This window comes from Lepisosteus oculatus, chromosome 20 (genome assembly GCF_040954835.1).
Source record: "Lepisosteus oculatus isolate fLepOcu1 chromosome 20, fLepOcu1.hap2, whole genome shotgun sequence".
NCBI lineage: Eukaryota > Metazoa > Chordata > Actinopteri > Semionotiformes > Lepisosteidae > Lepisosteus > Lepisosteus oculatus.
In genome coordinates, this window is record NC_090715.1 from 10,027,255 (window position 1) to 10,041,638 (window position 14,384).

The 14,384-nt window shown below is 39.6% G+C and overlaps 1 protein-coding gene across 4 annotated transcripts in view; it reads left to right on the forward strand.

Moving 5' to 3' along the window:
• Positions 1 to 14,384, forward strand: part of usp10 (ubiquitin specific peptidase 10) — a 32,966-nt gene that overhangs the window by 4,941 nt on the left and 13,641 nt on the right. For 2 of the 4 annotated variants that reach the window (XM_015368146.2, XM_015368147.2), the window contains exons 2-9: positions 3,989 to 4,057; positions 6,021 to 6,066; positions 6,631 to 6,690; positions 8,004 to 9,341; positions 12,227 to 12,318; positions 13,396 to 13,505; positions 14,076 to 14,134; positions 14,232 to 14,335. In XM_015368146.2, the coding sequence (XP_015223632.1) occupies positions 3,989 to 4,057; positions 6,021 to 6,066; positions 6,631 to 6,690; positions 8,004 to 9,341; positions 12,227 to 12,318; positions 13,396 to 13,505; positions 14,076 to 14,134; positions 14,232 to 14,335 (1,878 nt within the window). The remainder of the gene's footprint in view (positions 1 to 3,988; positions 4,058 to 6,020; positions 6,067 to 6,630; positions 6,691 to 8,003; positions 9,342 to 12,226; positions 12,319 to 13,395; positions 13,506 to 14,075; positions 14,135 to 14,231; positions 14,336 to 14,384) is intronic. The other 2 variants (XM_015368148.2, XM_006641338.3) reach the window with 1 other exon arrangement.

Below are 14,384 nucleotides of genomic sequence, written 5' to 3' on the forward strand. Positions count from 1 at the left end.
TTAGACCATGTACAGAATTGTTCAGGAGTAAAATTTAAGGCTGAGTTACTGAAACTGATTTTTTTCACTGTTGTGAAACATTTTTCTTGATTTACAGATGCAAATACCTTAATAAAATATCAGCTTCGCAAATCATTGTCACAGATGGTTTCATGTTTCTCATGGGTTGTTTTCTTTTTATAGCAGGTCCCTGCAGCACAGAGTGAGTTTCCAGGAGCATGACCAGAAAAACCTGTACTGCAGCTTCAGTCAATAATTGTTGCATCATTGCCTGTTTCTTAGAGTTTTCTTAAAACTATAGACACAACTGTTTTAGTGTCATTAAAGGTTCCCTTCCACAGTAACATCTGTCCTGGAAAAAAGTAAAAGTACTTGCATCCTTTAATAGAGAGTTGAATACCTATGTTCATTACACTATACATGTGGCAAGCATTTTAGTTTATTTAGTGCCTTCTGAATTCCTTACACTGGAAAAAAGTTTTATTGTGGTACTTGCTTCAGTGCAGAGCAGGCCCAGCACTCATCTATCGGCATGATGCCACTGTACATCATGACAGGTTTGGGATAATTACAATTTTTTTGGAATTCAGATTAAAATGGATGAGGCCTGTGTTTAATATTTAGTAATGGGTTCACTTTTTACAGTTCAAATGTTTTTTTTTTTGCTTGCAAGTTGCAGAGTTAGACTTGTTCACACCCGTTTCCCTGGCTGGGGCAACGATCCTGTAATTTCAAATTTGTCAGAAGAGCGTATTTAAATTCACAGATGGCTAATTTGCAATAATTCCCACTCTAAATGACGTGGGGGGAGTTGGGGAGCTTAGTGTGGTACGTGTGGCATTCTATGTAGAAAGCAGCAAAGGGAAATTCTTTCTGTTGTAACAGTATTAACTGTCTGCAGGCCGTTGGATTATAGCTGTTTGTCACTTTAATGCCATTTCAGCAGAGTAGGTTCTCATTTCCAAAGAATTACACATGCTTGAGCTGCACTTTCTTTTGTCTTGCAGTGCTTTTTATATCTGGCTGTTAAATTTGCAGGCAGGATTAGTTGCCTTGTTTCCAGCTTGTTTCATCGTTATTGCCCTCGACACATGTAACCCTTATTTCTAAAAGTTAAAGCACTGACATGTCCTTTACTAATGGTTGTACAGTCCGTCTATTTCATTTGCATCTCAGAATCTGTCTGGATTCTGCAAGTGATGATTTTTCTTTAATGCAGCTCTGTCTGTGATCGGTAAGTGCCACAGACATTCAATTGCACAGCTCGTGCTGCTGGGATTAAGTTAATTATAGCTAGCAAGGGAAAACGCAGGTTGTCCGCATAGAGGCTTGTGGCCAAAACAGGGCGTGGTGTTCAGTTGCAAAGTCCTGTGAAGTCTGCCATGTCAGGTTGTGTGCCTGTCGCTTATTTTAACACCTGCTTTAGGTATACAAGGTGGATTTACTATTTTCATCATCTTATAATTGTTGACACTGTGGATAGGATCTTCAGCATAGGCCTATGTGAGCTAGTATCTTAACCTTGTAGGGATTTAGAGTATGATTTTCAGTGGTTACTTCAGATTACTTACATTTAGCACATTTCACATTTGGAAGAATCTTTTTAATATCTACGTTTTATAAAAAAAACTCAAAGAAATTAAGTCAAATCCTACAAGCTGAGAAAACCCCACTAACAGTGAAAGGTATTTCGTTTGAAGAATTAGTGTTCTTGAAATTCTGCACAACTTTAGTAGTTTTAAATTAAGTGTTAAACTGGCCAATATAACCTTTAAATAAAAATAAGTACTGAGCAAATAACTAGGTTTCCAGATATTTTTGAAAAGGTAAATGCATAGTTTTAACAGAAATCACCTTTTGTACCTTTTGAACATTTTGTTGAGAAACATTCTTGGACACTTGGCCTCTTGCTGCGTTTGCATGGGCTAATTCACTTTCCTGTTACTTCATAACAATCTCATGTGCAGGGCTCAAATTTGACCTCACATGCCTGTCTCTGCTCCGAACTATGGTGTCCTGGTAAGTCCAAACAGTGTTTTGTATTTTATATCTTTTGACCCTGATCACAGGATCCCACTTCAGTTGTGGACACATAGTTATTTTGGTCTTTAAACGTAAACATTGACTGCTATGTGCAAAATCATTTTAATCATTTATCCTGTTACACTCCCAACTTGCATAAATATTTAAAAACTGGGAATAAGATTGTTTTGCATTCATCTTTTTCTGAAAAATTAAGATCACTTTATTAGCCGTATACAATTTCTTGCATTAGGAATTTATTTTCGCATACCCCAGCTTGCTCTCCATGGTGCAGGGGTATGCGAATAGACAAATTCCTAATGCAAGAAATTCTATATGGCTAATAAAGTGATCTTTTCAGAAAGTTGGGATTACTTTTTATTTCTCTCTGATTTGTGATTGCTGTGAAATAAGCCTGACTTATTGCACAAGCCCTGGGTGAGTGAAGGCTTGTGAACTCTCCTATGACATGTCCACTGTCAAAAGTCATTCAGGAATTTGAAATCTATGGAGCCTTAAAGAAGAGTAAATGCCAATTAAATGAAAAGATTGCTTTCAATGTTGGCTCTACTTATGAAGAGAGAGGGCTGATACTTGCGTTGCCACTTGCAAGATCTGTGTCATGGTTGGCTGATAACATACTGAATTTGAACCAACAGTACCTGGACTGTATGTAAGTAAGTGACATACCTGGAACTTCTCTCCTTTTGTTGCAGACGTAGACTCTGGTCTTGATTGCTATGTAGGGGTTGGAGGGCATTCTGTGTCAAAGCACTATTACTTCAGGAAGTAGGTTAAGATTTGAGCCTTGAGTATTCTGTGGCTTGATATTACATGATTATACCAGAGCTGTAACATTTTGAACTAGCTTTGCAAAACATGGTATTAAGACTTGTAGGACATCAAGTTTAAAAATTAAAACAAGTCCAGTAGATTTTTTTTTTTTTTACTGGGCATCAGTTGGATTAAAATTCATGTCAATTTGTAGCTCAAGTTTGCTTCCAGTGGTCCCATACTTGGATGATCATTTTACCAGTTGAGTTGCATTTATGTAAAAACAAGATTCTGATCTTGGTTAGAAATGTTAAGCCATTTGTAATAGTTTTCAATTCATTTAACAGAATGATGCAAGTCTCTGAGCAAATTATAATCGAGCTGCTTTATATTAACCTCAAGATGCACTGGAGACAAGTTGTTTCTGTGTAATATGTCATTTAAAACAGTTAGTTGGGACAGATTTAACAGCAGATTCACTTTTTATTAATGAACGCACAAAGAAAAGCCTTGTACCATTTAATGCAGAATGACTCATCAGATTTGTAACCCTTTACTTATAAACCTCAATGTGTGTTGCAATCCAGGAAAACAAAAACTCCTTTCCACAACCTTGATTGCACCTGGACAGTGTAATCTTTGCTTTATGCAAAGTTATTCAATATATTGATAAGATGTGGATATGAATCGTGGCAGTGCATTTTCAACCTGCTTTGCTAGAGCTGGGTATACAGACAAGGGACTTTGAAAGAATGCAAAATCAGAATCGTATCTTGGTTTATGATGTTTATGTAGCATATAGCATTGTTGCTCCTTGCCCCCTTTTTAAGTGTCTTCATTAAATTAGCAGTGGATTTCTGCGTTGAGTTAACTGATTCGTGGATCTCTAGTATTAGATTTATGGCAAAACAAGACAGCTGGCTGGAGGGAAGGGTAACAAGGTTGGTACTTAAATCATACACTGAGTCATCTGCTTAGAATGGATTCAGACGTTCTCTGCCCTTTTGTCTTTAGTTCATAATTGGTGCAGTTTTTGGATTGTCTTTACAGGTTGTTGGAAGTTTTATTTTGCAGCTAAAGACACATTAGGTCATTTTTAAAGGCGCGGATTGTTTGCATTCATAAATCCTTTTAAGGGTTTAAATGTGAATAAAATGTTTTTTTCACAGTATGATTTTCTTCTGTTTTTCAGTACATCTTTGGGGAGTTCAGCCCTGATGAGTTCAATCAGTTCTTTGTGACCCCTCGCTGTTATGTTGAGGTAAAAACTTAATTATTCCTGTTATGCAATCGTCTGTGATAATTTGTTTGATCTTCCAAGGTGTGTCCTTCTGCAACAGACTGCATACTTTTTGCAGGTGTCTGAAGTGTTAAACTAATTGTATGCCTTTGTAATGACCGTTTGTTCTGCCTAAGAAGGACTGGAGGGAAAATTATAAATTTGTCATGTAGATTTTGACAGTTTTTTAAAATGTTCTTCTGTTTTGTTTATTTTTTGATGTTCTGTTCACTAATGTATGAGCACAGAAAATTGCAGTTTGACTTTCAGTAATGAAGAATTTTTAGCAGTGGGTGGGGGGTTCATCATTTCAAGCAAGTCATCACACGCCAGAAGTTCAAAGCCTTGGTTCCTGGCTATCACAAATTACCAGCCTTATTTATGCAGGGAGTGTTTTTCACTCATTGCGGAAATCTACAATGCGGAAGAGATGTTTAAAAAAAGTCTGCAAGAACAAATAAAAGTGAGGAAAACTGAAAAATCGATTTCTCTTTCAACTGCAGGGTAACTGTGGCACAGATGTCTTTGTTTTTAAAAGAGACAATCCTGTACAAAGAAAAAGTAGATGCAAATATTAACATTTTTGCCAAAAGGTAAAACATTTAGGCAATAGCTCCAACCTTACTTTTTCATTCCATTGTTAGAAAATCCATAGTGTATTGGAAATCTATTCCCAAACAATTTGGTGGATTTACAAAGAAAACTATGGAAAGCTGGTACAGAAATCACTACCTTCTTCTGTGATGGAGTGAATAGTGCATGTGTCTGGAAAAGGCTTATGCTGTGCAGTTTAAAGAAGCCTGCATGAGTGATCTCAAGAGTTATGAGCAAGACAATGTGTTTGTGCCATGTAATAGTGTCTGGCTCATGACTGCTGCTCAGGCTTCATTTCTGCAAAATCTGGATACAAGAACTCTTGCCCACCATTGTTTTCATTTGGCGTCATTTGCAATGCAGCTCTTTCAGTGTACCATCTTGAAGAAATGGGATACAAATACAAGCACACACCCAGAAAGACACTTCAAATCAGTTTGTACCTGCATATGATCCATCCAGGCAGTGGACACCAACTGACGGTTAAAAATTGTAGATATCGGGCGAGAGTGGTAATGATTTTGTTTTGAAAGGATTACAACTCACTGTCGTTGGAAAGCAATACTCATTGTTTTGTGAAAATGCAAAAGAATCTCTCGGTCTGGGTGAATATTTTGTCCTTGGAAACTATTCTGAGAATTACTTTGTGCAGCAACCTGAAGAACAAAAATATTCAATGGAACAGTGGTCAAGAAACCTTCCGTTTGCCTGGTCCTGTAACACTGGCAGTCCTCTTGAACATGTCATTACCACTGTGCTTTCAAATTTCAGGCACCTCTTTTTCAAAGATACTCCTTAGTCATTTGTAAAATTATGCAACAGCCAAGAATTTCTCTGATGCAGAAGAATTGCATTTTTAAAAACTAAAAATGTCACTTTATTTGCTGTGGATTTTAGAATCCAGTCTATTTGGGCATTTCTTTGCTGTGTCTCACGACAATATAGTGCATATGTATTGTATTATGAATACATAGTTACAGTGCAGAATTAAAATGTTTAATAACCAACATGTTTGAAAGTTAGAATCAATTCAGTTTTACAATACTGAACAGTTATAAAGTGGAGATCTTTTAGCTCGGTGTTAATTGAATTCCAGGCAGAACATCCAAGCTGATGAAACATTTTGGTTTAAATGTTGGCATTTAACAGTTATTGGTTTTGAAAGTCATTTGCAATGTATTCAAGTGGTTTTAATTTTGTTTTTAAATCTTGATTCATTACCTGAAATTGTTGTTGTATATTTTTATAACTCTTACCAGTAGGTACTCATAACAGGCACCTGAATAAGCTGTCTAATTTGCTTTATTTAAAAAAGAGCATTAGACCACAAAATTGTTTTTTTCTTTCACAGCTTCCCCCGTTCAATGACAAAGTTCCACGTGTCAGTCAATCCTCAGGTAAGAACAGATTTTAGAATTAGTTTGATCCCAAAATATGTGAGCAAGATGGATGCAAAGGCCTTCTCATTTGTAACTTCCCATTTTGTGAATAGCTGACAGTACTCAGCAGTGTATGTTTGTGATTCCTGCACTGTTCTGTGATGTTGCAATCAGGTTTTGTAATAAAACACCAATTAGATGACATTTGGAACCCGTCCAGGTTCTGTGATCAGATTAAGAAGTGCCTCACATCTAGATGCAAAGAGCTTCTAATTAAGAAGCAGTTTGTTTAAAAGGTTAAATGAATCATATTGCAATGGAGTTGGTCTGGTCTGCACAATGATTTAAAACTAAAAAGTGACTGTATTTTTCAAATGAGAAATAGATTTCATTAAGCTTTTCCAACAAGAGGAGACCCAACCATGTGTTTTACTTAATGTAGTTTCAATCCTTTTGTAATTCATTGTGATTCATTTTTCTTGAGAAGCCTTTAATTCCTACTTAAACCTAATGATTTTGAAAGAAAATCCTTCATCTTTCTTTAATCTGTATATTTATCACAAGTTTGTATTAATTATTTAGGACGTTACTGTACTCCTGCTGTGCCTTTCCTTACGGAAACGATGAAACTGCAGGTTTGCGGTGAGTTCTGGGTCTGATACAGGGGCCCCTTTTGCTGCAGATTTGAGACCCAGGTCTAAAAGCTGGTGGCTTTCTAAACACTCTGCCTTTTATTCTTTCATCTTTGTCTGTAAGATCTGAAAGGCTTTGCATGCTTAGATGCCATTAAATTTCTCACAGTTATTCTTGAAAATTGCACAGCAGTCCTTCATGGGATTATATTGCTTTTCAAATTTTTTACATTTTTCCTTGTTGAATGAGGTATGGCAACAAAGGTGCTTCTGTACTGATTCCTGGGGGTATGGATGATTTAAAGGGATGCTAACACTAGCTTTTATGAAATTTGTCGGGTTTTTTTTTTGCTTTATAAAATTCGTTTCACATCAGTTTGTGCTTGAATGTTTGCTTTAAATTCGAACCTGCGAACTAACAGAGACCTGTAATTATTTTTAAATGAAAGGAATGAGTGCCATAGACCTTTTTAACCTTAGGAGTCTTCCTGCTAGTCTTGCTTGGTACCTTTTCCCATTGGTGTGGGGCTGAGACATGGCCCGCTGTTTGTCTTGGCAGCCCAGCATTTCAGAATTTCCTCTTTAGCTTTGGGAAACAGGTTACAATCTGAGCTGTGCTAATTCTCTCTCTATATTCATCTTCATATTCATTCTTCTAGGTATGGTATATGCATCACTATGATTTTTTTAGTCTCATTTAGGACTGGCTTAAAAGGAAGGTGATAGATTGTTAATGCATAAAAAATCTATGCTTCTATGGGGGTTCAACATCCATGGACCCCTCTGCCATCTTTTTAAAAAGGTGATAGCAGGGAATGGGTTGAAATAGATTTACTTAGTGAATGCCTATAGTGTTTAGCTGATGTTTTGCTTTAAAGTGAAGATAGCACCTCATTTTTCCTCAGTTAATCATATTTAAATAAAAAAGTATTTCTCCTCCATGGAACTCACTGTTTGTCACTTGTCTAAAAGGTTAGAAGTTCCAGTGGGTTTAAAGAGCAGTTTGTTACTTTAATAACTGTTTAATTATATACATTAACAGTATAAAGAAGAGTAGCCTCTGGTTTATTTCCATAAACCAGAGATTAAAACACCAAGAAAAGTCAGTAAATGTTTTAAAATTTGAATGAAAAGTTACTATGCTGAAACTTTGTCATATGTCAAACATCTCACAAAGTGTCAAGTGTTTGGTCCTCTTGAACAGTGACAGTTTACACTTAAGTGATGCACAGAGCAGGGGCTATGGTCACCGATGTATTTGTTACCCCCCCCGACTTGCAGACTTGGAGTTCCAACCCTAATTTGTTTTTTGCCAATTCACAGGTGAGGACTATCAGCGCATTGAGTTTGGTGTGGATGAGGTTATCGAACCGGAGCCTGTGGGGGTGAAAGATTCCATGTACAAAGTTTCCAGCACTCTGAACCCCCAGGCTCCCGAGTTCATCCTGGGCTGTCAGCCCTCACAGAAGGTCTTGGACAGCTTGCAGGCCAGCGGCAGCCGCGAGTTCGACTCCGTCGACTGCCAGGATTCGGAGCTCCCGGCCTTGGATGGCAGCGGGGCATGCCAGGACATGGACGGGGCCCCCGGCAGCCTTGGCCCCAGGGAAAGGAAAAAGAAGAAAAAACGGCCGCCTGGGTACTACAACTACCTGGAGGGCTCCAGCAGCAGCAGCAGCAGCAACGGAGGCAACAGCAACAGCGGCGGCGGAGCTCAGGCCCACTCTGACGCGCAGCTGGTGGTGGGGCTGGTGAACGGACATGCTGTGGGAACCGCAAGCCTTGGGTCGGAGGAGATTGGCGGGGAACCAGCGGCGGCGGCGGCCGTGTCGGGGGCTGAGCTTCCCAGGGGCAGCCCTGCCAGCGGCGGCGCCCCTGCCGTGGCCGCTACTGGTTCCATCGCAACAGTTTCGGTAACCAACAATCAGAGGACTTGTGAAAGCCCTGATGAATCCTCTTCGGACTTCACTAGCGGAGCTGCGTCATTATCAGACAGTAACAATGCGGTTTCCTCTTCCTCTTCCTCGCATAGCAGTGGGGTGGCGGAGGGAGGCAGGACTGCTGAGCAGCCGCCTGAGCCCTCCTCTCTGGAGAACCCTGAACTGCTAGCCAGCAGGAGGGACAGCCCCAGTCCCACCTCTCTGCTCCTCTCTTCAGCCAGAGCATCCTGCATTGTTGCGACTACTGCTGCTGCTTGCCTCAACGCTGCCAGCGCCTCTGCCACTACTGACGCCGCCCACGCCGCCGCCGCCGCTACTACTGATGAGGAGGAGGGCGGGCACAGCGGGGCTCCCAATGGGCTGCCGGCGCCCGAGTCTCAGGACAGCGGGGAGGCGCCGGAGGACTCGGCCGAGCCGCGGCAGCACCAAGCGGGGGCCCCGGCCGAGGCCAAGCCCGCAGGGGAACGGGCCCAGTCCCCCCCTCTGCTGGCCGCGCCCGCGGCAGCTCCCCCCAGCGGTGCAGCCAACCCTCCCAAGTCCTGGGCTAGCCTCTTTCACAACTCGAAGCCCTCGCCCGGCGGGCCGGCGGCTTACGTGGAAGTAAAAAGCGCGCCGGCCGCGGTCGTCGCTACCCAGGCTACAGCTCAGGCGGCTGAGAAGCCAGGAGAGGTGATGGAAGGCCCCGTCCACGTGTCTGAGGATCCCATGGCCCCGAAGATTGCAGGTAGTGTACCCCAAGTGTCACTCGAATCTTTACTTCCCCTTAGGTCGTCGTTGTGGCTTGAAGGATACCCGCACTGCAGCACAATGTTGTCTAGTTTGTGCGGTAGGAATTTCAGATGGCGGGGGGAATTGATTATAGCAGAATTGAAATGCATCTCATCGTTTGTAACCAGCAACGTGCCCTTTAGATCCGTTTGCAGTTTGCTTTGCTGGTCTTCGGTGGATAAAAGTTGGTTCCTCCACAAGGTGGCACCATGGAAGCATTTTCTTTTAAAGATTTATCAGATGCAATATTTGACTTAGAGGTCTTTTAGAGACGCCCTGTGTGACTAGTAAAAAAGCCGTTTTGTTTTTTAAAAGAGAAATGCATGAAACAGTTTTCATTATTCTAAACTTCAGTTGTGGAACACCTCCTTGAGATGGGCCATTCTGGCTTCGAATGTTGCGTTGCAACAGGTATTGTTACAGCTGGGACTGTGGATTGGGTTTGCCTCAGTGTCCTGGAGGCATGTGAATTACGGCTGTATGACACAAGGTGGAGCTGGAACACTAATAACGGGGCTGCTTTTTTCACCACTCGGGTTGGCTTACTGTTAGGGCCCTTCTTTCCCAAACAAGGCCTTTGAACATTTTTCATAACGTGTTTTTGAATTTCAGGCATGTTTATGTTAATGAAGTGTCAGAGCCCTTTTGTCTTAATTGTTACAAACCAAATTAAAACTGATAATATTTATCCGAGCTGTGTTCAAAGGATAGATTGCAGGGTTTATCAGTAGCTTCTTACTGTTAAAGATATTTTTGTTAAACTTTTGTCAACCTTGATTGGCGTCAAAAGACAAGCTGTAAACTCTGAACACTATGGTTGCTTTGCTTATCTAGATTAATGCAACTATCTAAACAATCATTGTGTAATTTCTTTTTATGCTTTTATTTTCTTGTAGTGGAACATTCTTTGCTTCCATCCCCTTATAAGCATTTGTCTCCTACAAGCAGAAATTCTCCGTATCTTTAAGATGGTTTTCAAGCTTGTTCTTCACCTTTAATAGTTGTGCAGTAAAAGTGAATTATCTGCAAATATCTTGAGAAACTACTTAAGTAGCAACACTATTGAGAAGTACTAATTTGGTTCTAAAACTCCTTTTTGTCCACTTTGTGTGATTTGCTAACGGGTAAAAGCCTTGAGCATAAGTGAAGCAGGGATCTAGACTCTCTTTACCCAAAGTCTAATTCTTAAAATGAATACGTTTGCATATTTTGTGAACCTTGAGTTTCCTTGGTGAATAGTTTTTTACTGTACGGTTCTTGGTTTGTCTTGGTCACCAGAGAAAACATTGGTGCATCAGATCTCTATTTTGCCAGGAATAATTTTATTTAGGTTTAAAATTTCTTAATAACCGTGATCAGCGTATACATTTTTATGCCACAGTCTGTTGCCAAATATCCAACAATGGAATGCATAGTGAGCATCAAAATCTATTTTATAAATTTTAAAAAAGGAACAAAGTTTGGATATTGTTTACTTGATTTGAGTGACTGATTCATTCATTTTTAATGACATGCCCGAGTAACTTTGTTACATAAGCACTCAGTCACGTAGATGGAGTTGATTGGGCACAGGTAATGAGGTAACTTAACCTGTTGAATGTCAAACCGATCAAATCCAAGGTTTGATTTGATTCCCCACTAATCAAGAAAGCAGTGCCTTCTTGTTGTATTTGAGGCTGGCCTAAAACAGTTGTATGCTGTTTGGGATGCTTATTGCCAGGATTTCCTAATCTGATGTGGTGTAGTAGCAAAAGGCTGTTGGTGATGCATGATCTGGAAGGCCATTAGTCTCTACACCTGGCCAAGATATTGGTAATAAGGGGGTTTGATGACAGTTCGGATTTTAATGTTATGGTTGCCCCAAGTTAGCATCTGCTGTGATTGCATTATTTCTCTTAATGTATCAATAACTGAATGTGCATAGGTGCCAAATGGCCTTTTTTTATTCTTGGACTTGTTTCTCATGTCAAACTAAGGGCAACACTTAAGTATAGCAATGTTATTAAGCCACAATTTTGTATGGAATTTTCACAAAATGATCAACTGTACACTCGCTGATCAGAAAAGCGTAATCTAATGCATTGGGCTTCTGTGAGCTGCACAAGCAGCTTGAATGGGACAGTCACCAAATTGCATCTCATTGTTCTAGACCAGCTATCTTCATTTAAGGCTAACTGGTGAGAAAAGGGTATGTGAGTATATTGTGCCTTCCACCAGTTTTAGACAGGATTGACATCTGGAGGTTTTTTTGGCCCACCCCAATGAAAGTGGTGGAAGGACATCTTTTTATGCTCTTCAGGCCGACCATAACAGCACCTGCCCATGAGACCTTGTTTCACTGGAGCTTTCTAATATTTTGGCCAGTGAGTTTATAATTAATATTATAATTAATTAACCACTGTGCACCAAGGTTAAAATGATTTTGACAAAGTCCTATAACTTTGGGTGATGCTTCAATTGTGATGTGTGGTCCATTAAAGCAAGCTGTGTACCATAGAGAAAATGTATTGCAGATTGACTTTTCTATTTGTTTTCTCTGTATATTGTCTTTTGTGTATTAATCCTGTTTCCTAATGTGTAGGTTTAACAAAGTAAAACATGCAAATGTATGTACTAGCATGGACTGTTGCACAAGAAAGGAATAACTAAAGAGATGTTCGTAATAACTTTTAGGACCTTTGTGTTTTACTCATAGGATTTACCTTTGTGACTTTGGTTTCTAAATTATATTGTTTGGGAACTCTTGTGCTCTGTTCTGTATAGCATAAAAATATCAATGTTATTCTCAGTGTAAATAGGAGGGAAACTCAACTTCATTGTTGTATTTCTTCACATCCTCAGAAATGATAGAGAATGTCAAGTTGATACACAAACCAGTGTCTTTGCAACCCAGAGGACTGATCAACAAGGGGAATTGGTGCTATATCAACGCTGTATCCTTTTATATGTTTCTTCACTCACAAGATTGTGGTTTGACATATGGGTGGTATTCGTTTTTTGCAATTAAACTCTAAACAGCTTCAAGGTCCGATACTAGAATAGTTGTTCCATCGTGACTCAGGTTGGAATTAAAGTTCATGTTGAAGTGAAAAATACCTTAATAGTACAGTTAGAGTACAGCAAAAATGTCATCAAAAACATTAAGCAAACTTTTTCATTTGCCAACTAGGATTACTTGCAGTTTTTTCTGTTCATTGAGTTTGAACTATATAGGAAATTAACTCTATACCTTGAGGGGGAGCAGGTGTCCCAGTCTAGAGACCAGATGATATTTCACAACAGTATTACAGATTATTACTCAATTCCATTTAACTGAAATTCTTTTAACTCTTTCATTACACAAGCTGCACGGACCAGCTTCTGTTACTTTTGTATGTGTGGGCAGCTGATGGCAGGACCTCAAGGGTGTATCTGTCACATGTGTTGGTTGATTGGTCGCTTGGATCTTAGCTTGATCTTCAAAGCTAGTGTCTTTGGCAGCTGCTGTTTGTCATGACGGCTTCTTGAATTTTATATTTGTTATTGAGTACTTTTGTAACTGGACAGACAATACAGCTTAGGACAGGAGTCTTGCAGGTTTGTTTAGATCTTGACTTTGTATATTTCACCTTTTCTGAATCTTTTCACAATACAGCTGACCCAGAATATTAATACTTTTTTGCATGAACTTGGCAATTTTATGGTCATTTGTTCTTGCAGCGTTTCCTGGATGCTTTTGGCATTTGTCTGCATTTAGGAAAAGTAAACCCAGCATGAACTAAAATAGCTCAGCAAGAGTTTAAAGGTCTTTTCAGGAGCTTACTCAAGGTGCAAGTCATTTCAAGTGCTTTCTGAAGACATTTCCTTTGTATTAGATAAGTTATTTAACACAAAGGTCATATGTGATGTTTAACACTGGGTGTCCTTCGAGTAGTTGATGGATAAATTGTCATGCCAGTGGCATTTTTATGGTGCTTGGCAGGGATGTTGACAGCTCTCGAGTTGTTTTTCTGTGACGTTCTATCCCTAAGACACTGCAAGCTCTTATTGCTTGCCCACCAATGTATCACCTGATGAAGTCCATTCCCATGTTCAGTGAGACACAGCGGCCATGCAGCTCCACTCCCATGATTGACAACTTGTAAGTACTGAATGTTCCAGTTTTCATGTTTGATCATGATAAAGATTGGTGTGGAGTTGTAATGTCAAACAAAGCAAGCTTGAAATGTGTATCTTTAGTTTTACTTTTGGTGTCCAAAATGATTCTCTTGACGTTATTTGCCAAGAGTTTGGTCCTTCCTGCTGCACCACTTAAATGTTTAGAGCGTGCACACAAACATTGTCTGAATGAGTTTAGCTTTTTTCAAGCGCAATTCTTTCCTTTAGTACAGCCCTTAAAGGTGCTTCTTTTTAAATGTTTTAAAATTGTTTGATGTGATAGCTCCAAAACAAACTTTAATGGGGGTACTACATACATATTGTCACCTTTTTGCCCTGAGTATGGTTTAATAAGGACAAACGAGCCAGAAGTGGTATGCTATAGCTTCCGAGACATGGGTGAATGTTGGCGTTTTTCAGCAGGTCTTTAACAAGACTATCTTAAACTTAATAATTTATTAAAAAGAGCCTATGGTGCCTGTAGGAATGTTTTAAAACTACAGAAAGCAACAGTCTGAAATTTGTCTTACTAAGACTACAATTTATATTGCAGTGTCCATCTTGTGAACGAGTTCAGTAATATGCCTGTCCCTTCTAAGGCAAAGCAACAAGGTAGGTCCTTGAATTACTAATTTCATATATTTCTATTACTTGTTGCTGATTATTAGGTAGTGTCTTTGATGTTTGTTTTGTGTTTTGTGTATTGTAGCAGCTGGAGACAAAATAATGAAAGACATTCGACCAGGAGCTCCTTTTGAACCCACTTATATCTACAGACTACTCACAGTCATAAAGTCTAGTCTCTCAGAGAAGGTAAGTGATTGTCTGAGCATTTCATGAGTCTCTTAAGGCAGCAAACCAT